This window comes from Callithrix jacchus, chromosome 11 (genome assembly GCF_049354715.1).
Source record: "Callithrix jacchus isolate 240 chromosome 11, calJac240_pri, whole genome shotgun sequence".
Classification (NCBI taxonomy): Eukaryota; Metazoa; Chordata; class Mammalia; order Primates; family Cebidae; genus Callithrix; species Callithrix jacchus.
The window spans coordinates 23,305,049-23,329,051 of record NC_133512.1 but is presented as its reverse complement, the minus strand read 5'-3'; the positions used below and the strand labels follow the sequence as shown (position 1 = coordinate 23,329,051).

The window sequence follows — 24,003 nt, the reverse complement described above, 5'->3', positions numbered from 1 at the left end:
GGAAATTATCTTTTACTAACATTTTAAAGGTAAGATTATTTACTAACATTATTTTCCAAAATTACATTTTCCAATTAGCATTCACTTCCTACTAATTTCCTGAAGCCATCTCACTAAAAATTATGCTTTCAAAACAAATTAATGAGCTTAATTCATCTTCTATGAGTGTATCTTTTGACTTACTTCATGAATTTTGACATGGAATTGTTAGCTTTTAATGCTGCTGCAAAGGCTTCCTTATATTTTTCTAATTCGGTTGCAGCCTCTTCATAAGCAGTTTTTATTTCAGAGAGTTTAAATTCCGCATCTTTAATCATGATCTCCATATCATCCTCCTTGTTTAACTGCTCTAATTGTTTTTCATAGTCTGCTTGTTTCTAAAACAAATGAATATACTTTTAAAACAATTATAACTTAATTACCATATATTTGTCGCTTTTCATTTTGAGTCAGTGATTCAAAGAGCAATTTTGAAGACGTTAAAAAAAGAGGCTGCAGCTTAAAATGTTTATCAGAAATATCAATGAAACTAATAATTGAATCCAGAATTAAGTCTGATTCATAAAAATTTGAAATCATTATTATGTTAGTATTAATGTAATTTGGTCATATAAAGAGTAATAGAATCCATTTATAATTTTAAAAACACAACAATGAACAATGTAGCTTAAGACCAATTCAAAAGTATCACAACATTTCTAAATCACAGTTTTCACTTAGGCCAACTGGTCTTGAATCAAAAGACTATAGTGAGAATCATCACTCTGAAGACTGATTTTTTTATAATAATAATGGGAATTTAAATATCTAAAAAAAAAAAAAAACAAATGCCATTTTTTCCAGAACTTTACAAAGCAAATTGCTATAAAAGAGGCAGAGGAAACACAATGTATACATATCCAAAATATAATTTGCAGTGAAATAAATGAAAGCACATTACAGACAAACTTACCTGATTTTAAAAACTAACCTGTAAATGAATTTCCTCTAATTTTTTTATTGCTTGCATTACCCTTCCTTCCAGCTCCGATTTATATTCTTGTACTTTACCAACTTCTATCATATTTTTTTCCATATGTGTCTTAAGATTTAATATTTCTTCTTCCAACTTCTTTTTATCCTCTTGAAGTTTTTCACGTTTCTGTTGTACTTTTTTCATAGATAATAACTCCTGTTGAATAACTTGATTGTCTTTAGCCAAATTGATACATTTTGAAGACAGAGCTTCCTCCTCTGCTGTAAGATCATCAAGCTGCATGAATAAAATAATATAGCTTGATAATGAAGTAGTCTGAGAATGATTTAATACAAAACCAATAGCAAATTTAGAAATGCAATTACTTGCAATAAAATATTACCTATAATATAGTAGATTCTTCAAATGTGAACCCTTAAATTACTTAGAATTTCAAGAACAAAGTTAAAGCTATCATGAGTCACAAAAAATATTCTTTACTATCATCATCTTTGCCACAGAACTTTTGCAGTTGATCTTACTTTTATTTTTCTGATAATTTATTTTTGTTTCTCCTTAAATGGCACTAAGTTAACTCTTAGTAAAAAGTGTTGGCCGGGCGCGGTGGCTCAAGCCTGTAATCCCAGCACTTTGGGAGGCCGAGGCGGGTGGATCACGAGGTCAAGAGATCGAGACCATCCTGGTCAACATGGTGAAACCCCGTCTCTACTGAAAATACAAAAAATTAGCTGGGCATGGTGGCGCGTGCCTGTAATCCCAGCTACTCAGGAGGCTGAGGCGGGAGAATTGCCTGAACCCAGGAGGCGGAGATTGCGGTGAGCGGAGATCGCGCCATTGCACTCCAGCGTGGGTAACAAGAGCGAAACTCCGTCTCAAAAAAAAAAAAAAAAAAAAAGTGTTGCTTGGGAACAATGACTCAGCCTGTAATCCCAGCATTTTGGGAGGCTGAAGTGGGCAGACTGCATGAGCTCAGGAGTTCCAGACCAGCCTGGCCAACATGGTGACACCCTATTTCTACTAATAAATCCAAAAAAATTAGCCAGGCATGGTGGTGTGTGCCTGTAGTCCCAGCTATTCAGGAGGCTGAGGCAGAAGAATCACTTGAACCCAGGAGGTGGTGGTTGCAGTGAGCCGAGATTGCGCCTCTGCATTCCAACTTCGGCAACAGAGTGAGAGTCCATCTCCAAAAAATAAAATAAAATAATAAGCTGGGCACGGTGGCTCACACCTGTAATCCCAGCACTTTGAAAGGCCAAGGTGGGAGGATCATCTGAGGTCAGGAGTTCCAGACCACCCTGACCCATATGGTAAAACCTCATCTCTACTAAAAAAAAGTGTCTAACACCCCTCCCTCATCATCATTCCCCATAATTTGTCAAAAAAAAAAGTTTCAGAGATATCATATTGAGTTATTTAGGCCAAAGTCAATAAATGGCTCTCAGAATAAGACTTTGAAATTAATATACTCTATGCTAGGCATGGTGGCTCATGCCTGTAATCCCAGCACTTTAGGAGGCTGTGGCAGAAAGATCACTTGAGGTCAAAAATTTGAGATCAGCCAGAGCAACATAGTGAGATCCCCAATCTTTACAAAATAAAATAAAAAATTAGCCAGGCATAATGGCTCATGCCTGTAGACCCAGCTTGTTAAGAGACTGAGGCAAAAGAATGGCTTGCACCCAAAGTTCAGGTTTGCAGTGAATTATGACAACATCACTACACTTCTCCCTGGATGACAGATAAAGACCATATATCAAAAAAAAAAAAAAAGAAAACCCACACAAAATAATGAATCCTGTAAATAAAGATTGTGATGCCATAAGCCTTTCCCTAAACTGCAAATGTTTCCTGCTAATTTGAATTGCATTTTAAAAATTAATCATTCTCGGGGTAAAGGCCATAGAATACAATACCCAAAAATAAATCCATATATTTACAGCCAACTGATTTTGGACTAAGGTGCCAAGAATATACATTAAGGAAAGGACGCCCTCTTCAAATGAATGGCACTGGGAAAACGAAATATTCATATAACTTTCTATCTAACACCAAATAACAAAATAAACTCAGAATTGATTAAAGACTTAATGCAAGGCCCAAAATTATCAAGCTACTACAAGTAAACATAGGGAAAATGCTTTAGGACATTCATCTGCACAAAGATTTTTATGGGTAAGACATCAGAAGCATAGGCAAAAAACAAATGATAGGCAAGTGGTACTACATTAAGCTAAAGAGCTTCTGCCCAGCAAACAACTGAGCGAAGAGAAAACCAGTAGAATAAAAGAAAATATTGTCAAGCTATTCATCTAATAAGGGACTAATATCCAAAATATACAAGGAACTCAAACACCCTGACAGTAAAAAAATAATCTGAGTTCAGGGCAAAAGATCTGATTATACATTTCTATTTTTTTTTAAAGAAGAAATAAAAATGGCCAATAAATACATTTTAAAATGCTCCATAACACTAACCTCCAGGGAACTACAAATCAAACCTACAATGTGATATAATCTTGCTCCAGTTCGAATAAATGGCTATCACTGAAAAGACAAAAAATAACAAATGCTGTTGGTGGGAAGGTAAATTACTACAGACATTATAGAAAACAACATGAGGTTTTCTCAACAATCTAATAATGGACCTGCTGAGGGATCCAGCAACCCCACTACTGGGTGTTCAGGCGATAGAAAACAAGAAGTCAAAAGGATACCTGTACTCGTATGTTTATTAGAGCACTAGTCACAACCGCTAATGTATGGAATCAACCTACATGTCCATCAATAAATGGTCAAAAAACTGTGGGACACATACACAATGGAATATTATTCAGCATATAAAGAAATGAAATGTGGCCACGTGGATCACTCTAGAGGATGTTAAGTGCGAACACAGAAAGATAAATACTGCACATTCTTATGAGTGGGAGCTACGGAAAAACTGAGGGCTGGGAAACACAGCCAATGCCTGTAATTTTCTAGCACTTTGAAAGAAAAAGGCAGGAGAATCAACTGAGCCCAAAAGTTCCCGACCAGCTTCAGCAACATAGGGGGACATCTCTACAAAGCAAAAAATCAGACAGATGCAATGGTGCACGCCCATAACATTAGCTGTTCAGGAGGCTCAGGTGGGAGGATCATATGAGCCCAAGAGTTTGAGGCTGCAGTGAGCTATAATCAAACCACTGTCTGTCTCTAGTCTGAGTGAATACAGTTGCCCAGAGCCCAGACTACACTAGCAAGACCCTGTCTCTTAACAACAACAAAAAATCTCACAGAAGTAGGGGAGGGGAAGTTGGTTACTGGAGACAGAATCACAGTCAGATAAGAGGAATGAGTTCTGATATTCTGTGGCATTGCAGGGTGAATATAGTTAACTATAATTTATTATATATATATTTTTAAAAAGCTAGAAGAATTTGAATGTTCACAGCTCAAAAAAATAAAAAATGGTTGAAGTAGTAAATATGCTAGTTAGCTTGATTATTACAAACTATATGTGTGTATCAAAATATCACTCTATAGCCCATAATTATGTATGCACATGTCAATTAAAACAAAAGAGAAGCCATATTCATTCCATTAATAAAACATAATACAGGTCAGTTTTACTGACTTCCTTCTAATGACCAGAATGCAGTTAAAAAAAAAAAAAAAAAAAAAACACCATGTAGCTTCTCTATCTCAGGCTGCTTTCCCTTCGAACTCAGCACCCAGACTGTGAGAGAGCTCAGGCCACAAAGAGAGCCTGGGAGTTCCAGTGTCAGTGTTCATGCTGCCTGCCCCAACCAAGGTTCCAGCCAATGGCCAGCATCAACCATCGAACACGTGGGTGAGCAAAGCTTCAGATGATTCCATTCCCCCAACTGATCACCTGTTCCTAGGGAAGCTGAGGGGAGCAGAGACAAGCTGTCCGGGCTAAGCTTTTTCCAAACCAGAGATTCATGAACAAAATTAATGCTTTTCTTTTAAGCCACTCAACTCTGGGTAATTGTTAGAAAAATAAGTTTTAAAAAGAGACAACAGGAAACATAACTTATGCAGCAGAAAGGAGTCTCCTTTTCAAGTAGGATCTAATAAAGGTTGAGATTAATTTATTGATGACAAACATTATTGAGAAGCAGCAGCTAACCAGGAAAGACACAGAAGATGCTGAGGAGGAACTTTTCCTACAACCTCCTTCAATTATGAACTCTGATCACAAGGCCAGAACGTCTCCTTAGAATTTCCCCTCAGGTTAGGAAATAAGACTGGGAAGCAAGAAGACGTATGCTCTGAAAAACAACTAGAAATATTTGGTTACATAACCAAAATCAGACAGTTACCTGATTTCAATTAACTAAAATTCTACAAGAAGGGACTCAGAGTATTTATTAATCAGCCTAGCATTCAATTCTCATTTTTCTTTTTTCAATGAGGAAATAACATTATGGAATTATTTGTAATCTTTACAGAAGTAAAACAAACATAGTGTGCTTTCAGTGTTAAGAAATCAAATGCAATTTCTTCTTTGCCTTACTTCAAGCTTCTTTGTGTGGAGAAGTAAGGACCATCTCATCTCTATGTTATACCACAATGTTTCTCTATAGCACACAACTTGACTCTGAAATTTTGAAATTCAAAATACAAATCTGCTATTTGTCTCTGATACTAAAGGTTTAAGTGGAGAAAAACTAAACCTTTAAATGGAGAAAAAAACAAAATAAACTGTGTCTTGTGAGCCTGACTTCCCACCATGTCTTAGTGTAAGGTATAATCTGGCCACAGACTCCTTTGCGACACAAAAGGTGAAGTTAAAGACATTCCACTACATTGTGGAAGACAGTGTGGCGATTCCTCAAGGCCTTAGAAATAGAAATTCCATTTGACCCAGCAATCCCATTACTGGGTATATATCCAAAAGACTATAAATCGTTCTACTATAAGGACACATGTACACGAATGTTCATTGCAGCACTGTTTACAATAGCAAAGACCTGGAATCAACCAAAATGCCCATTGATAATAGACTGCATTGGAAAAATGTGGCACATATACACCATGGAATATTATGCAGCAATCAGAAATGATGAGTTTGTGTCGTTTGTAGGGACATGGATGAATCTGGAGAACGTCATCCTCAGCAAACTGACACCAGAACAGAAAATGAAACACCGCATATTCTCACTCATAGGTGGGTGATGAAAAATGAGAACACATGGACACAGAAAGGGGAGTACTAAACACTGGGGTCTATTGGGGGGAAAAGGGGAGGGCCAGTGGGAGGGGGAGGTGGGGAGGGATAGCCTGGGGAGAAATGCCAAATGTGGGTGAAGGGGAGAAGGAAAGAAAAGCACACTGCCATGTGTGTTCCTACGCAACTGTCTTACATGCTCTGCTCATGTACCCCAAAACCTAAAATCCAATAAAAAATTAAAAAAAAAAAAAAAGACATTCCACTACATTTTTATTATGACATAAGATATGACTGAAAGAAACCTTCTCATTAAATTTGATTTGTCTCTGGCATAAGAATAGACATAAACAAAGAATTGATCATCTAAAATTAAACCTGCACATTTACAGTCAATTGATTTTATACAAGGTTAACAAAAGAACTAAAGAATTGTCTTTCCAACAAATGGTGCTTGGACAACTCGGCATCTATATGCAAAAAGTAGGTTGGACTCTCATCAAATATTATATTTAAAAATTAACTCAAAATACATCAGTTAACTGTAACTGCTAAAACTATAAAACTCTCAGAAGAAAACATTAGAGTAAATAAATCTTTGTGACTGCATTTGGCAGTGATTTCTTAGCTATGACTCCAAAGGAAAAATGGATTCAATGGACTTCAAAGTTGAAAACTGCCATGCCTGAGAAGACAGTATCAAGAAGGTGAAAAGGCAAGCCACTGAGTAGAAGAAAATATTTGAAAAGCCTGTATCTGATAAGGGGACTTACATCTAGGATATATAAAGAACCCTTGCAATTCATAAATAACATGATAACCCAATTTTTAAAATGCACCAAGATTCTGAATAGATATTTCTGCAAAGATATAAAGATGGATAATAAGCACATTAATAGATGCTTAATGTAATTAGTCATTAGAAACATTTGAATCAAAACCACCATGTGGTATCACTTCATATCAGAGTATGAAATCTTTGTTCAATTAAAAAAGAGAACATAAGTATTAGCAAAAATGTAAATAAATTAAAATCCTTACATAATGCTGGTGGCAATGTAAAGCGGTGCAGCCTCTTTGGAAAACAAACTGGCAGCTCCTCAAAAGGTTAAGCCTGAAGTTACCATATGACCCAGAATTTCCAGTCCTAAGTATATGCTCAAGAAAAATACTAAGTATATACACAAGCACAAAAACTCATACATAAGTGTTTACAGCAGCATTATTAATAAGAGTCAAAAAGTGGAAAGAACCCAAAGGTCCATGGCCTGATGAATGAATAAAGAAAATGTTTGATGCATCCATACAATGAAGAAATTTTTTTGCTTTTTTTTTTTTTGCATTTTAGGTTTTGGGGTATATGTGAAGAACATGCAAGATGGTTGCATAGGTACACACGTGGCAGTGTGATTTGCTGCCTTCCTCCCCTTCACCTATATCTGGCATTTCTCCCCATGCTCTCTCTCCCCAATTCCCCACTCCCCACTATTACTCCCCTATTCCCCCCAAAAGGCCCCAGGTTGTAGTGCTCCCCTCCCTGTGTCCATGTGTTCTCATTGTTCAACACCCACCTATGAGTAAGAACATGCGGTATTTCATTTTCTGTTCTTGTGTCAGTTTGCTGAGAATCATGTTCTCCAGGTTCACCCATGTCCCTACAAAGGACATGAACTCATCGTTTTTGATTGCTGCATAATATTCCATGGTGTATATGTGCCACATTTTCCCTGTCCAGTCTATCATCGATGGGCATTTACAATGAATAAATTAAGTACTGATACTGATAGAAGCAGGAGACAGAAAAATGCCTAGGCAGATACGGAAGGGTCCCCAGAGAATCTCCAACCAGCCCCACAAGTGTTTATACACCAGGTGTTTTGTACAGATAAGGGAAACTGCACAGGGTCTTGCCTGGACATGCCTGCAGTGGACTGGAGGCCCAGATGCACTGGGGGAATGGGGTGGAGCCACCAGGAATTCACACCTTAGGCAGAGGAGGAGCCTGGCCTGTTCAGCTCACCTGTGGTAGCCCTGGTATTCAATTGTGAGGTAAAAACCTGTTTGCAGGACTCCTCTCTTTACTGACAGCTTTCCTTTCACTTAATAAATTCTGTCCTCCCCACCCTTCAATGTGTCTGTGTGCCTAATTTTTCCTGATCATGAGAGAAGATACCAGATTTAGCTAAACTAAAGAGCAAAAACTCTGCATCAATACTTGCTAAACAGAGATGCAGCATAAAAAATTAAGTAAAGTGAAATATGCCAGTCACAGTAGACCACTTGCTTTTTATTTCAGAGGCTTATAGGCAAATCCATACAAAGAAGGTAGGTAGTTACCTAGGGTTGAAGCGCAAAGGGAACTAGTAAAGATGGCTAAATGATGTGGGGTTTCTTTCCAGGGTGATGAAAATGTTCTAAAATTAATTGTAATAATGATTGCCTAACTCTGAAAATACTAAAAGCCAATGAATTATAGATTTCAAATGAGTGAATTACATGGTGTGTTAATTATTTCTCAATAAACCTGTTACTCCCCCAAATTTATTTGGTACTAGTGATCTGGAGACATGTACTGCTTGGTTTCAGATCACTGGCCAGGGTTCAAGACATAAGAGAATCAACAGCATGTCCCTTTTTACAGAATAGTATCAAGTCTGTAAAGGAAAAAAATCTTTCTTTCACTACTTAAAGCACTGAAAGATTTATATCGAGGAATAAGAACTTGTTTTCTTTTGCCCCAATTTCTATCCAAAGGGACTGGGGAATCATACCCTTCAAACTATAAAATCTCATCAGATGGGTTTTTTCAACTCTTATAATGTGCCTTACTCTCTAAACTGATTCTTGTACAGCCTCACAGATTGCAGAAGCTGAAGGAAATCAAAATATTTTACCCCCAAATATATTTCTTTGACATATTTTCAAACGACTGCCACAGGGCCAAGAGATTAAAATGGCCCTGGGAAGCTGTCTTCTGTGGGAGAAATTGCATCTGTAGGAAGTCTTCATTAATGTAGCCCAATCTCTCCCCTTCTAGGTCTTTCCAGATCTAGAGAAGATTACCTAAGAGCCTGGTGTATTTAAAATCTGAAAAGATATTTTTACCCTCTATTTTCTGAGGGCTGCCAACTATGAGGCTTTATCTACATAATAAGAACCTTGGCCTCCATTACCACCTTATTTTAATTGAGGCATTCCTTTCTACTGGTTTCAAGTTTTAGACAACGGCTTAACTTTCTTTAAGAATTGTCTTTACGGGCTCCGCGCCCCCGCCGCGGCCTCCGCCCGCCGCCCCCATGGTGCCCGGGTTCCCCGCTGCACGGGGCTGCTAGGACCCTCGGTGTCCCCTCCCCTCCCCCCTCCTCCCGGGGCGCGGACTTGGGCATTCTCGGCACCCAGCTTTTGAGCTCGCGTCCCCAGGCCAGCGGCGGGGGTGGGGAGGGGAAGAGAGGGGACTCTGGGACCCTCACCCCCCCCACCCGGCCGCCCCTGCCTACCCGGGACCAGGAGAAGATGTCTTCACGGATGGCGCTGGCCCCGGGCAACGATTGGAACTCAGACACACATGGCACGTTGGGCAGCGGCCGCTCCTCGAACAAAGGCCCATCCGGGTCCAGCCGCTCACTGGGTGCCCGTTGCCGGAACTCCATCGCCTCCTGTTCCGAGGAGCAGCCTCACGTAGGCAACTATAACCTGCTGAGGACCATCAGGAAGGGCAACTTTGCCAAAGTCAAGCTGGCTCGGCACATCCTCACTGGTCGGCAGGTTGCCATCAAGATCATTGACAAAACCCAGCTGAACCCCAGCAGCCTGCAGAAGGCCACGCCCAGCTGTTCCGAGAGGTCCGCATCATAAAGTGCCTAAACCACCCCAACATCGTGAAGCTCTTCGAGGTGATTGAGACTGAGAAGACGCTGTACCTGGTGATGGAGTATGCCAGTGCCGGAGAAGTGTTTGACTACCTCGTGTCGCATGGCCGCATGAAGGAGAAGGAAGCTGGAGCCAAGTTCCGACAGATTGTTTCGGCTGTGCACTATTGTCACCAGAAAAACATTGTACACAGGGACCTGAAGGCCGAGAACCTCTTGCTGGACGCCGAGGCCAACATCAGGATTGCTGACTTCGGCTTCAGCAATGAGTTCACGCTAGGCTCAAAGCTGGACACGTTCTGTGGGAGCCCTCCATACGCCGCCCTGGAGCTGTTTCAGGGCAAGAAGTACAATAGACCGGAGGTGGACATCTGGAGCCTAGGGGTCATCCTGTATACCCTGGTCAGCGGCTCCTTCCCTTTGATGGGCACAACCTTAAGGAGCTGCGGGAGGGAGTCCTCCGGGTGAAGTACGGGGTCCCTTTCTACATGTCAAGGGACTGTGAGAGCATTCTGCAGAGATTCCTGGTGCTGAACCCAGCTAAACGCTGTACTCTCGAGCAAATCATGAAAGACAAATGGATCAACATCGGCTATGAGGGTGAGGAGTTGAAGCCATACACGGAGCCTGAGGAGGACTTCGGGGACACCAAGAGAATCGAGGTGATGGTGGGTATGGGCTACACACGGGAAGAAATCAAAGAGGCCTTGACCAGCCAGAAGTACAACGAAGTGACCGCCACCTACCTGCTGCTGGGCAGGAAGACTGAGGAGGGTGGGGACCGGGGTGCCCCAGGGCTGGCCCTGGCACAGGTGTGGGCGCCCAGTGACACCACCAATGGAACAAGTTCCAGCAAAGGCACCAGCCACAGCAAAGGGCAGCGGAGTTCCTCTTCCACCTACTATCGCCAGCGCAGGCATAGTGACTTCTGTGGCCCACCCCCTGCACCCCTGCAGCCCAAACGCAGCCCAACGAGCATGTGGGAGGCGGAGCTGAAGGAGGAGCAGCTGCCAGGCCGGAAGGCAAGCTGCAGTGCCGCGGGGAGCGGAAGTCGAGGGCTGCCCCCCTCCAGCCCCATGGTCAGCAGCGCCTACAACCCCAACAAGGCAGAGATCCCAGGGCGGCGGAAGGACAGCACGAGCACGCCCAACAACCTCCCTCCCAGCATGATGACCCGCAGAACGCCCGGGGGCTGAGCACCTGTCACTGTTGCCAAATGGGAAAGAAAACAGCTCAGGCACCCCATGGGTGCCCCCTGCCTCCCCCTCCAGTCACAGCCTGGCACCCCAAACAGGGGAGCGGGGCTGCCTGGCACGCGGCTCCACCATCCGCAGCACCTTCCACGGTGGCCAGGACCGGCGGGCAGGGGGTGGGAGTGGTGAGGGTGTGCAGAATGGGCCCCCCGCTTCTCCCACACTGGCCCACGGGGCTGCACCCCTGCCCACCAAGCGGCCCTGCCCCACCACCAACCTCTTCACCAAGCTGACCTCCAAACTGACCCGAAGGGTTGCAGATGAACCTGAGAGAATTGGGGGACCTGAGGTCACAAGTTGCCATCTACCTTAAGATCAAACGGAACCCCCCCCAACCAGCTGCTCCGATTCCCCTGGAGTATGAAGCTGACCAGCTCTCGCCTTCCCGAGGCCCTGATGGCAGCTCTGCGCCAGGCCCCAGCAGCCAGCCACAGCCGTTCCTGCTGGCCTGCCTGCACGGGGGGTGTGGGCAGGCCCGAGCCCCTGTCCCACTTCGAAGTGGAGGTCTGCCAGCTGCCCCGGCCAGGCTTGCGGGGAGTTCTCTTCTGCCGTGTGGCGGGCACCGCCCTGGCCTTCCGCACCCTCGTCACCCGCATCTCCAACGACCACGAGCTCTGAGCCACCACAGCCCCAGGCACCTTCCTCTTCCTCTCCCTTGTTGCCTATGCTTCTACAAGAGGGGAAGACGCCAGGGAGGGGATTCTCCCTTTGTCATCACCTCAGTTTCCCTGAATTCGATTCAGGGCAAAGATTGTCCCCTCTGCTGTTCTCTGGGGCCGCTCGGCACAGAATGAGGATGGGGGGCTCAATGCGGGGAGCTGGCACTTTCCTGGAGCCTCCAGCCAGTCCTGTCCCACCTTGCCTTGCCATGGGGGCACCTGAGGAGACGTTGGGGGCAGGGCAGGGTCAGGGAGGGCAACTGAGGAAACCTTTCATTCCTCCCAACAGCTCAAAATTAGGCCTTGGGCAGGGGCAGGGAGAGCTGCTGAGTCTAAAGATTGGAGAATTTGGGGGACTGGGAGTGGGGGGGCAGAGAGGCAGTTTCCTTCCCCTCTCCTCCCCTCCCCTCACACTCAAACCTCCCACCTTTCCTTCCCCAGGCTGGCACGGGGCACTTTGTACAAATCCTTGTAAATACCCACCCCCTCCCGTCTGCAAAGGTCTCTTGAGGAGCTGCCGCTGTCACCTACGGTTTTTAGTTATTATGCCCTGGCCCTCCTCCTGTCAGCCTCCTCACTGGAAGTCTGTTGCCCAATAAATTTAGGAGAGTCCCCCCCCCAAAAAAAGAATCGTCTTTACCAATTGTCACCTAAAGAATCCCTAAAACCTACCTATGACTTGTTAGCCCCTCCTTTTGGATGGCCCACCTTCAGGCTGAACCAATATATGCCTTGCTCACATTCATTTATGATTTTCCCTACAATTTCTGTCCACTGGAAATGGATAAAACTAAACTGTAATGTGACTGTCTCATAAAACACTCAGGATCTCCTGAGATTGTGTAATCCAGGGCCACAATCAACATATTGGCTCAGAATAAACCTTAAACATATTTTGGCAAAATTTGGGTTTTTCTATCAATATTTGAACAAATTACATGATTTTTAATACTAAAACTGATTTAAAATGACATTGAAATATAAATCATTCTGTATAAAGATACATGCATTTGTATGTTCATTGCAGCACTATTCACAATAGTAAAGACAAGGAATCAATGATAGATGGCATAAAGAAAATGTGGCATATATACACCATAGAATACTATGGCGTATTCTATGCCCTAGTATAATCAGGCATAAAAATGAATGAGATCATGCTCTCTGCAGGGGCATAAATGAACTTGAAGCTGTTGTCCTCAGCAAGCTAACACAGAAACAAAAACCAAACACTGAATGTTCTCACTTATAAGTGGGAGCTGAATGATGAGAACACATGGACTCGGGGAGAGGAATAACAAACACTAAGGCCTGTTGGGGTCAGGAGGGAAAGCACCAAGATCAATAGCTAATGCATGTGGGGCTTAATATCTAGGTGATGGATTGATAGGTACAACGAACCATCATGGTACACATTTACCTATGTAACAAACCTGCACGTCTCACACATGTAATCCAGACCTTAAGATAAAATTTGTTTAAAAATTACCTTATGTTTTATCTTCTTAATCAGAATATGCATTTTCAGTTGATCTGTTAAGTCTCCATAGGAACTGAAGTCTTCATTTCCAAGTATATTTAGCATATTTATTGTCATTTCTAGAAGTTTCTTATATCTGCAGAAATGCACAGAATTAGTAAGTTAAGCATTTTTAAGAGTAAATATTTAATAATTGTTTAAACAGACATTATGACATATCAAAGAAACAAATCTATAAACTATGATCCTCTCAGTTTCAAATGAACATAGTTGAAAACATTCTATATGAAATTATAATTTTAGATAAATAATATGAAGAACAATTTCTTTTTTGAGATGGAATTTTGCTTCTGTTGCCCAGGCTTACATGCAATGGCATGATCTTTGCTACCTGCAACCTCTGACTCCCAGGTTCAAGTGATTCTCCTGCCTCAGTCTCCCAAATCACTGGGATTACAGGCACTTGCCACCACACCTGGCTAATTGTATATTTTTAGTAGAGGCAGGGCTTCACCACGTTAGTCAGGCTGGTTTCAAACTCCTGACCTCAAATGATCCATCCACTTTGACCTCCCAAAGTACTGGGATTTACAGGTGTGAGCCACCATGCCTGGCCTAACCAGACAGTTTTTATAAATAAACTATTCAGATTCATGTTGGCATGCTAAGATAAAATCACCCACTACTAAATATAAGCCATAACCCAGAGATAAGTAACCAAGATAAAAAAGTGAAACACATACATGTTTGAAAAAGACAGAAATATATATTTTAATACCCACTGACCACAATCTATAAGAAAAAAAAGTACACACAAAAAACATCAATGAGATCATACAATGTAGAAAAAGAGAAGTAAGCAAACATCTTTAATATCTGAGTTGAGGAGAAAAAGAAAACAGGCAGTTTTAGAAAAAAGGAAAGGTGCAGAGAGATGTGTGATGATGTAAAGACTTTGAAAAAGAGATCTAGAGATCTTTGCTGACATCATGTCAACAAAATGAAAGAGATATAAAACCATGTAGAGACAGGCAATGATGGACAAATGTTGATTAGAATCAGAAAAGCAACTTAAATGCTCAGTAAATAAATAGAAAAGTAACTGTGTTCAGGGCTTCAAAGACACATTCCATTTTTTAAATAAAAATCTGTGATCAAAATATGAATGCTCATTTTACTCTTTTTAAGTTATATATATAAATATATAATTTATTTCTGTAAAACAGAAGTTTAATAACATCTGTACTTCATGTAGACAAAAGAGGTACCCATGTAAAATGAGTAAATTTCCATGATATGTTTTATATCTAAAAGGAAAAGAAGCAGAAAGAAAATATAAGCTACATATCAAGATAAACTGTGATGTTAAAGAATGACACAAATAGGTCTTCTTTAAAGAATTTAAATGCAGCAGAGAAGGATACTACAAAAGGAAGAAACAATGACCAAAGACAGCAGAAATAAAAATTCAAACTAGACGAGGAAGAGCGCACTTGACATTGTGTGTCCAAGACTTTGTCATTATTGTTTTCAAACTCAGTAAAGAATAAGTATAATATTCTGGCATTCAAAATAATTTAAGATTGTGTTCTTTTTCTCACATATTTTTAATATAAATTTTTTCATCCCAACCTTGCCCCAGAAGCTCAGCTGACTCCCACTCCCATGACCCACATGCCTATAATGTCGTGTTGTGAGTTTCTGAAATACGTTTTTAAATATAATTCATTTAATTATGAAAACGCAGACATAAAATGACTTTGTATCTAGGTTTAGTCAAGTGAAATTAGAGTTAAATCAATTAATAAATGATTAAAATTGTGCTACAGTCGGGAAACCTTACCCAGTTCTTTCTTCTTCTAATGCATTATTTTTCTTTCTTATTTGATCCACGTTGTACTCCAGTGATGGTATTAACTCTAAAAGTTTTCTTAATTCTTCCTTTTGTTCTTCAGGCTTGAGAAAAAAGTGTTTAAAATTATTTTTGTAAAATCTAGAGACACTAGAGATAAAAAATAGTATTTCTTGTAAGTTGATGAGTAATATGCATTTAGGCACATGTATAAAGTGCATTTTGTAAACTTGATGCCAATAAGGATAGATTTCAAAAATAGCCAATTTTCTTAAAACACCTAAAAATGATTCATACTTTCATTATTTTCTGAAACTTAAACTGCAAAAAATGTTGGTTAAAAATGAGGGTTTTTACACATATAATACTAAGCATTAGTAAGAAAAAAAATAAGAGTAGTCATATTTACCTTTTAGTTTTTAAAGATGCTCTAGAAACACTATCATTAATAGTTTAAGATATTCCAAGTTTTGTTAATTACATCTTACTGAGACGATTTACTTACTTAGAAAACTCTTATCTAGTTCCCATGGTATTTTTGATCCTCATCTGTCTTCAGGCTGAGCTAAATACTCTCATTCTAAGTGTTCACCCATGGGTTTCAGTTTTTTCCCTTTCTCTTAATCATTTCTCTTTAAAGTTATCTTTTCTCTATAATAAACAAAAATGTAACTTTTGTCTACTTTTTGTGGCTTTATTACTATCCTATTTCTCCCCTTCCATTGGACTCTATGGCACATGGTCTCATCCAAAGATCTATTTTGCATCACTTATTTTTTTAATACTGAAATCTGATTTTTAGTAATTCCAATAAAAAAGTCCAAGGGTCATGAAATACTTTATCCTGCTCTGCCCAGCACAACTGTTGAGCAGTGACCAAATGCTCTTTCTGCTCCTCTGACTCCACTTCATTTCTTTTTTTTTTTTTTTGAGACGGAGTTTCGCTCTTGTTACCCAGGCTGGAGTGCAATGGCGCAATCTCGGCTCACCGCAACCTCCGCCTCCTGGGTTCAGGCAATTCTCCTGCCTCAGCCTCCCGAGTAGCTGGGATTACAGGCACGCACCACCGTGCCCAGCTAATTTTTTGTATTTTTAGTAGAGACGGGGTTTCACCATGTTGACCAGGATGGTCCCGATCTGCTGACCTCGTGATCCACCTGCCTCGGCCTCCCAAAGTGCTGGGATTACAGGCTTGAGCCACCGCGCCCGGCCCTCCACTTCATTTCTAAATGCAGCAACCTCTGAAGTTCAGTCCTATCCCTTTCTATTAAACTCTCTCGGGGCTCCTAAAATCTCAAAACTTTGATCCAGATTCCCTAATTTACATTTTCATCTCCGACCTTTTTCTTGAGGCCTATTCCTTCTAGTACACTTATTATAGATAATATTTTCAACCACATGCTCATACATTGCTATTTGGTGCAGATTACTTTTATAGATAATGAATCTTGTCTATTTTATGTTAATTCTTATTGATGTTACTTCGAATACAGTGCTATTTTCTAATCTCGAAGTGGGACCATCTCAACCTTAGGATACTAACCAGTATACCTTGTCCTTTTTTGCTTGCTTTCTTCTTTTTTAAACCAGTATACTTTGTCCTTTTTTTTCCTTTTTTTTTTTTTAAGGAATCACACTCTGTCATCTAGGCTAAAGTGTAAGTGGTGCCATCTCAGCTCACTGCAACTTGCACCTCTTGGGTTCAAGTGATTCTGCTGCCTCAGCCTCCCAAATAGCTGGGGCTACAGGTGCACCTTACCATGCCCAGCTAATTTTTGTATTTTTATTAGAGACAGGGTTTCACCATGTTGGCTAGGCTGTTTGTGAACTCCTGAACTTAGGTGATCCACCCGCCTCAGCCCCTCAAAGTGTTGGGATTACAGACGTGAGCCACTGCACCCGGCTCTTGTTTTCTTTAGTAATTAAAACTTTCCCATGAAAATAAGATTGTCAATTGTTTGCCTTCATTTTCTGTTGAAGAATTTCCTTTTCCATAGAGATATGGCATGATGAAAGTCTTGTTCTAAAGTTTCTTTCAGAGGGACACTCGACTATATCATTGGGATATAGTCAGTAAAGATCTCCCTTCTTCCCAATTGAGATTCTTCATCTCAAAATGGTGTCCACCAAGTATCTTAATCCAGGTAGTCTCTTGCTTAGGAATTCATGAAATAAGAACCTTCTGGAATAGTTAGAGGCTATTGATTGAGATGGTTTAAAGCTGTCCTTATTAAATGTTTCACTCCCAAGCAGACATCAAAGTGGTTAATAAGTCTATGCCTGATGTCTAACTCACTTATATGAGAATCTATACAACACATTTTATTTATGAGACAGAGTCTCACTCTGTTACCCAGGGTAGAATGCAGTGGTTTGATCACTGCTCACTGCAGCCTCGATATCCCAAGATCAAGCGACCCTCCTACCACAGCCTCCCAATATAGCTGGGATTACAGGAACTCACCACCATGACTCAGCTAACTATTACTTTTATGTTTTTTTTTTTTGGTAGACACAGGGTCTCACTTATATTGCTCTGGCTGGTCTCAAATTTCTGGGCTCAAGCACTGCTCCTGCCTCAGCCTCCCAAAGTGCTAGGATTAGTGGTGTGAACCACCTTACCCAACCAGGTGCTTCATGGAATGGTTTGAGAGGCAGTATCTCTGCACAAGCCAGAAGGCCTGGGTCTGAATCCCAGCTCTACCAGGTACTAGCTATGTGACCTTGAGCTAATTAACGTTCTGTGTCTCTGGTTCTTTAGCTATGAAATGGAGAGAATAATACCATCTAGTTCACAGGGATGTTGGGAAGATTAAACCAGGGACTAACCTGAAGCACTTAGATGAGTACATAGTGCATAGTAAGCTACAGATAATATTTGCTATTAGCATGATGATTTTTACCACTTTTTATATCTTAACAATTACATATGTTAGGCAGGTGGCATTCCAATGGAAGTTGCAACCTATAGCTGCGCTGAATCACTCTTCATACCACTGAAAGTGGCAGCAAATGGGAAGTATATAATTTATGCTTTTCTTTTCTCTCAGTATGACTCAGTGGGCAACAGTCATGTATGTACTACGATGTAAGTCGCACCTCCTGGATTAAGCGGTACATAATCAACATGACCAGCAGAGACAGGCTGAGCTGAAAACCCTGGCCTCTATTGCTAAATCAAGGCTCCAGAATCAATTCCCTCCCAGCAACTGTTGTTGTGGTGCTGCTTTCACTAGCACTCTTCTAAGCTCTCAAATTAAGGGGCTGTGCTATTGTTCATCAGGCAAGCTGCAGCCAGAACTGTGCAGCTGACAAACTGGCAGCCATCCAGAAATACAGTTCTGCCTGCATAGTGAAGGAAGGCAAATTTAGATCCTATTTTTCATACTGAGAAAAACATAAGCATTTGATTGAACAATTCTCCTTCATTAGACTAATTGGTTGATTGCTAAAATAACCAAGTAGAATCTTGAATAAAAAAATCTTAGAATAAAAGATTTACTGTGTCAATGTCTCAAAGGAGAAATAATCGGTATGGTATAAAATATTTAACTCTATGCTAGAAACTGCTAAACTATTTTTAATTTATACAAGGATAGGTGAGATGCGTGTCATATATTATTTTCCCTTTAAGCAAATTTATAATGAGACAAATTTATCTTCTATAGAAAAATTAAAGCCCTGAAAATTTGAGGGCTAAGTTGTTCTGCACAGACTGGAAAACAAGAGCTGCAACATAAGGTCAATGAGAGTCAGAAAAGTCAGAGAGAGCTTCATGAAGAAGAGGAAATTGTCTACCAGGTCTGAATGAATGAGGCTAGATGAACAGAAACTGAGAAGGCAGGAGGGACAGGATGGACAGCATGAGTAAGACTGTTGCTGAAATCTACTTAGTTAATTCTGAGGATAAAGTCCAATGGCAGGGAAATAAAAACATGTCCATACAATAAACTGTAAATGAGTGTTCACAGTAGATGTTTTCATAATAGGCCAAAAGTGGAAAAAAAACCTTAAGATCCATCAACTGATGAATGAATGGAAGACCAGTGTGGCCATAAAACAGCCTATTATTTGACAATAAGAAGAAATAAACCACTTATATGTGCTACAACATGGATAAAATTCTGAAAACATTACGCTGAGTCAAAGAGCCAGTCATAAAGGACTTCACATAGTATGACTCTATCTATATAACATATGAAGAACATGCAAATCTATAGAGACCAAAGTAGATGGTGGTTACCTACAACTGGGGTAGGTAGAGGGCATGGAGAGGGGCTACAGTCATGACTAAGAGATGTCGGGTTGCTTTTCAGAGGGGTAGATATGTTCTAACATTTACTGTGGTGATGATTACACAACGCTGTGAATATAAAGACACTGAGTTGTAACGCCTAACTCTTCAAGTAGTTTGTAAATTAACCAAAAACACGTACATTTCAAAGAACAGTACGATAGCCTTTCTGTACAAGTTAACCTAGAATCCATGAAATAAATAGGCACAACTTCTGTGTCCATTCACAAAAGTGAAGAAATAAGACAACTTTCTGGAACATTCCATTAAACATTTTCCTCTGACTTAATCTGGCTTGCCTCACCAAGGCAATAAAGTAAGTATCTAAAAATACTGTTTAACAGGAAAAAAAGTCAATTTTCTGTGAGAATGATATATAATTCTCAACTTTCCCATGAGTAAATATTGTGAGAGAAGAGGTATGCAATTTTTCAAAATGGCAGAATAAAAGGCAGAGTTTAAGAAATAAGTATATTATAAAGATAATTAAACGGTAGTCATTAATTATAATTAAAATACAAAATCAAGCTGCCCACTGAAGTCAGTAACCTAAAACACTTTATATTATTCAACCAGCTACACGTTAACTGTTGACATGTTAAATTCCATACATACCTGATTTCCTACTTGAAATAATTTTTTCTTTGAAGCCTCTGTCTCCTCCAAATTAATGTGACAACGTGATGTACCCTCCAGTGGAGACTCCGGCATAGATATTTTTTTAAGGCTACCAGCCAGTTCTTCTTGAAGTTTTCTCACAATCACCTGATAAAATATTTGTTACTAATTTTACAAATTGCCTTATTATTAAATTATGTTCATAATATTTAACTCTAACTTACATACTTTGAAAATTATTATCACACAGACAGATTCACTTTCTTTTCCTCTTATGTACACATTCTTGTTTATTACTGAACTCCATGAGGAACACAGAAAGTGTTATGTTCCCACCAAATTGGTATTCTCTTATTTACATGACAGATTGATTCAGCCCACTATTCATTCATCTTAGACCTTCAATTCAACCTGAGTTTCTCACCTATTCAGTCACAGGTTCAAGTCCTTCCAACAGATTCCTATCTCAGAATAAAAGTAAAATTCCAATGGCCTTCAAGGCCCTAGGTAACATGGCCTCTACCTCCCTCCCTGACCTCAGCTCCTACAACTCTGTCATGTACTCACTTCACTGCCACTTTACATGCACTCTACCACCCCTCATTAGTCTGAACAGCAAACTCATAAATCACAGACAGCAGCAAGTATCTTTGTACTGCGCAAAATTATATCCAAATGATAGTCATTGAGACTTAAAATGTAAATTATAAGCCAATTATTAATAAAAATATTCAAACTAAATTATAAATACCTACCAGTCAGAACACCAAATCAAATATGTTATGCTAAAATTTACTACATTTGTTCCAAACTGTGATTTTATGACAAGTAGATGTCTTTAAAATATTAAGTGGTCAGAAAAAATACATAATGTGAGATTGACATATTTTGAGACTTAAGTCACATTGATAGGAATCAAAACAAAGTTATACCAACTAAAATATATAAAAGAGCTACTGAAGGAAAAGCATCATAAGACACAGCAACACACTTCAGTTCATCTGGGAAATCTAGAATTAAGTGTCAAAGCAGCTCACTTAATTGAATCTTAATTTCAAAATATTCATTTCAGGTACAAGCATTTCCACATGTCTACTACTTCATTATGGTCTTAAAATGTGGCAACATAGAGACATTCAATTTATTATTTCAGCAGTATAAGACTACATACCTCATCAACATTACTCTGTATCTACTAAAATTTCATAGGTGACATAATGTCTTTACTCAAAGCAAAGCACCTGTCAGCTCTACCTTTTATTTCCAGGAAACAAGGTATGTTTTCAAGCTAATACAGTAAACGCAGGTTTTTTTTTGGGGGGGGGGAAGGGGTTGAATTAAAAAAAAAGCTTTGTTGAACTATAATTTACATACTATAAAAATTTATGTTTTCACATACAGTTCAAAGATGTTTACTAAATTTACTGAGTTGTGCAACCATCTCTACCATCCAACTTTAGAACATTTCTTCAGTCCAGGACAATCCCTCATGCCCATTAGTAGTCACTACCCATTTCCAGCCCTCCAACAGAAATTAATCTACTTTCTGTTCCTATAGACGTCTTTTCTGGATGTTTCATGTAACTGGAATTATACAGTATGATAAACACACTTCCATCTATTTACTTTTTAATATTGAACTAGATTCAACATATAGCCAAAATGAAACGTTTACATTTTCTTTCCAGAAGGTTAAAAATATTTCTCTTTCTTCATACTTACTTTTATTTCTGCTTCTTCTTTTTCATACTGAAACACTTTTTCTTTTAAATAATTATATTCATTCATTGATTCTTTATTTTTCTCTTCTAGAAGAAGACCTTCCTTTCCACTCTCAGGAGAGCCTCCTTGGGTATTAAGTACTATCTTTTCATTATTGCCTTCCTCACAATTAGCCTCTAGTAGTTGTTCAAGCAAGAGATTTTCACATTCTACTTGATGTATTCTCTCCTCTATCCAGTTCTGCTTTCCAATGAACTGACTCTCTTTAGCTTCCTCATTTAGATGCATCTGCTCCATGTCCTTTATTCGATCCAGCTTTTGCCTTAGGTCCCTCTGTGCACTTTCTAAAGCCAATGTCTTTTCCCTGAGGGCATCTCTTGTCTCATGGAGCTTCTCTTTTAAGGTACTGAGCTTCATCTGAGCTTTAGAAAGTTGTTCCATAAGCAACTCATTCTTATCTTTTAGTTGAGAAATATTAGAAGTCATTACTTCTTGTACAGAAACATCTTGTGCTCTCTGTAAAGCAACTTGTACGTATTTTGTTTCCACCCTTTCATTGTGCTCATTTATAGTAGCAGCCAGGATAGAACGGAGGGATTCAATTTCAGCTTCCACTCTGTCCTTGTTGTGTTTTTCCTTCTTCAATTCTGAATTCAGCCTTGTATTCTTAGCTTTGAGTTCATTAAGCTGTTGACAATACTGTGATATTGTTTTTGTTATAATTTCCTCATTGAGTCTTACACTCTTTTGAAAGTTAGCATTTATTTCTCGAATACTTTTCATTTTCTGAATATGTTCCTTTTCCTTTCTGAGGCTGGCATTTTTTATTGTGTGTAATTTCCGTCTGAGTACAGCAGCATCTCTCTTCAACATGCAGTTTTCAGCCATGACAGCCTTCTTTTTTCCATAGCTTTGAAAATCCTAAATAAAACAAAAGAAAATAAAAGCCAGCACTCAATAAAATATCATGGTTACCTCTGAAGTGAAAGAACACCCTGTACTTTCAAACAATTTAAAAGGTTGCTGTAAGTGGATATCCAACTGGAGAAAAAGTTGAAGCAAACCTTCCCTCAGAGAGCATAAACTTCAAAAGTTCAAAAATTTATCTGAAGTTAATGAATCCATAAAAGTAAAAAAACACACACATGCTAGAGAATTTTTAAGAATGTCAGAATTGTAAAAGTCTTACTCTGAATTACAACAAACTCAAAGCACGAAGTAAAATATTAACAAATTTGACTAAATTAAAATATTGCAAAAAGAAAATTGCATTTATACTCTCATATCTAACCTATAGTAAGCAAGTTACTTCCATGTATATTTGGACAGATAAAATTTCTCAAAGTTTTTAAAGTTCTGCTTCCCTGATAAGACTCTATTGTGATGTGACACTTCTAACATTTTTAGTCAGTTATAAGAATTACATTTACTACATCATAAATTTAGACATTGTACTAAGCACTTCTACATATATACACTGAGAAACTGATTTAGTTTTCAAAATTCTTTTTTAAAAAGAGAGGTGAAAAATATAAGCAAGCTGCAGGATTTTCCCCAGGGCTTCTAACTCTACTTTTAGTTCTCCACCAGATCATTATTACTTCTGTGGTGTGAATATATCAACACAAAAACAGAGAAACAAAGAGACACAGACAGAAAATGTGTCTTCTGTCTTTGTCACCCTAGCCACATTGAGAGAATACGACCTTGTGAGACTTCAGGAAAAGAAAAGAAGCTATTCCTTTTCTGCACTAAGTTATTCTTTTTCCCACTGCCTTTTACTTTTGTTTTTTTCATTTGGATCTTGGGATATCAAAAAAAAGTGAAGGTACTCACTGCAATAGAGGAATCAAAGTTTGCCACACCACAAGGAGCAGAGCGAAACTGCTGACCAAATTTTACATTAAATTACCACAGAAGTTTACAACGGACAGATATGCAGTACAGTTGTCTACTCTAGCCCCATTATCTACTTCATAATGGAAGTAAAACCAAGAAATACTAAATAATTCACCCAAAGCTCCTAAGGTGGCATTACCTAGTATTTCATGGCACCAAAAGAAAAGATACAATCTAAATTATGTAAATTACTAGATAAATATATCCA

General features: G+C 39.5%; 1 protein-coding gene and 1 pseudogene across 4 annotated transcripts in view; one reads left to right on the top strand and one right to left on the bottom strand.

The window, feature by feature from the left end:
• The window catches only part of LOC100391515 (ankyrin repeat domain-containing protein 18B), a 123,272-nt gene that overhangs the window by 52,610 nt on the left and 46,659 nt on the right, over positions 1 to 24,003 (bottom strand). For 3 of the 4 annotated variants that reach the window (XM_078342470.1, XM_035253463.3, XM_078342468.1), the window contains exons 8-13: positions 21,897 to 22,817; positions 20,172 to 20,321; positions 15,254 to 15,366; positions 13,420 to 13,546; positions 971 to 1,252; positions 184 to 377 (exon numbers count right to left, since the gene is read on the bottom strand). In XM_078342470.1, coding sequence (XP_078198596.1) covers positions 184 to 377; positions 971 to 1,252; positions 13,420 to 13,546; positions 15,254 to 15,366; positions 20,172 to 20,321; positions 21,897 to 22,817 — 1,787 coding nt within the window. Of the gene's footprint in view, positions 1 to 183; positions 378 to 970; positions 1,253 to 13,419; positions 13,547 to 15,253; positions 15,367 to 20,171; positions 20,322 to 21,896; positions 22,818 to 24,003 lie in introns of those variants that run through there. The other variant, XM_078342471.1, reaches the window with a different exon arrangement.
• On the top strand, positions 9,571 to 12,804 carry LOC100390801 (MAP/microtubule affinity-regulating kinase 4 pseudogene; annotated as a pseudogene).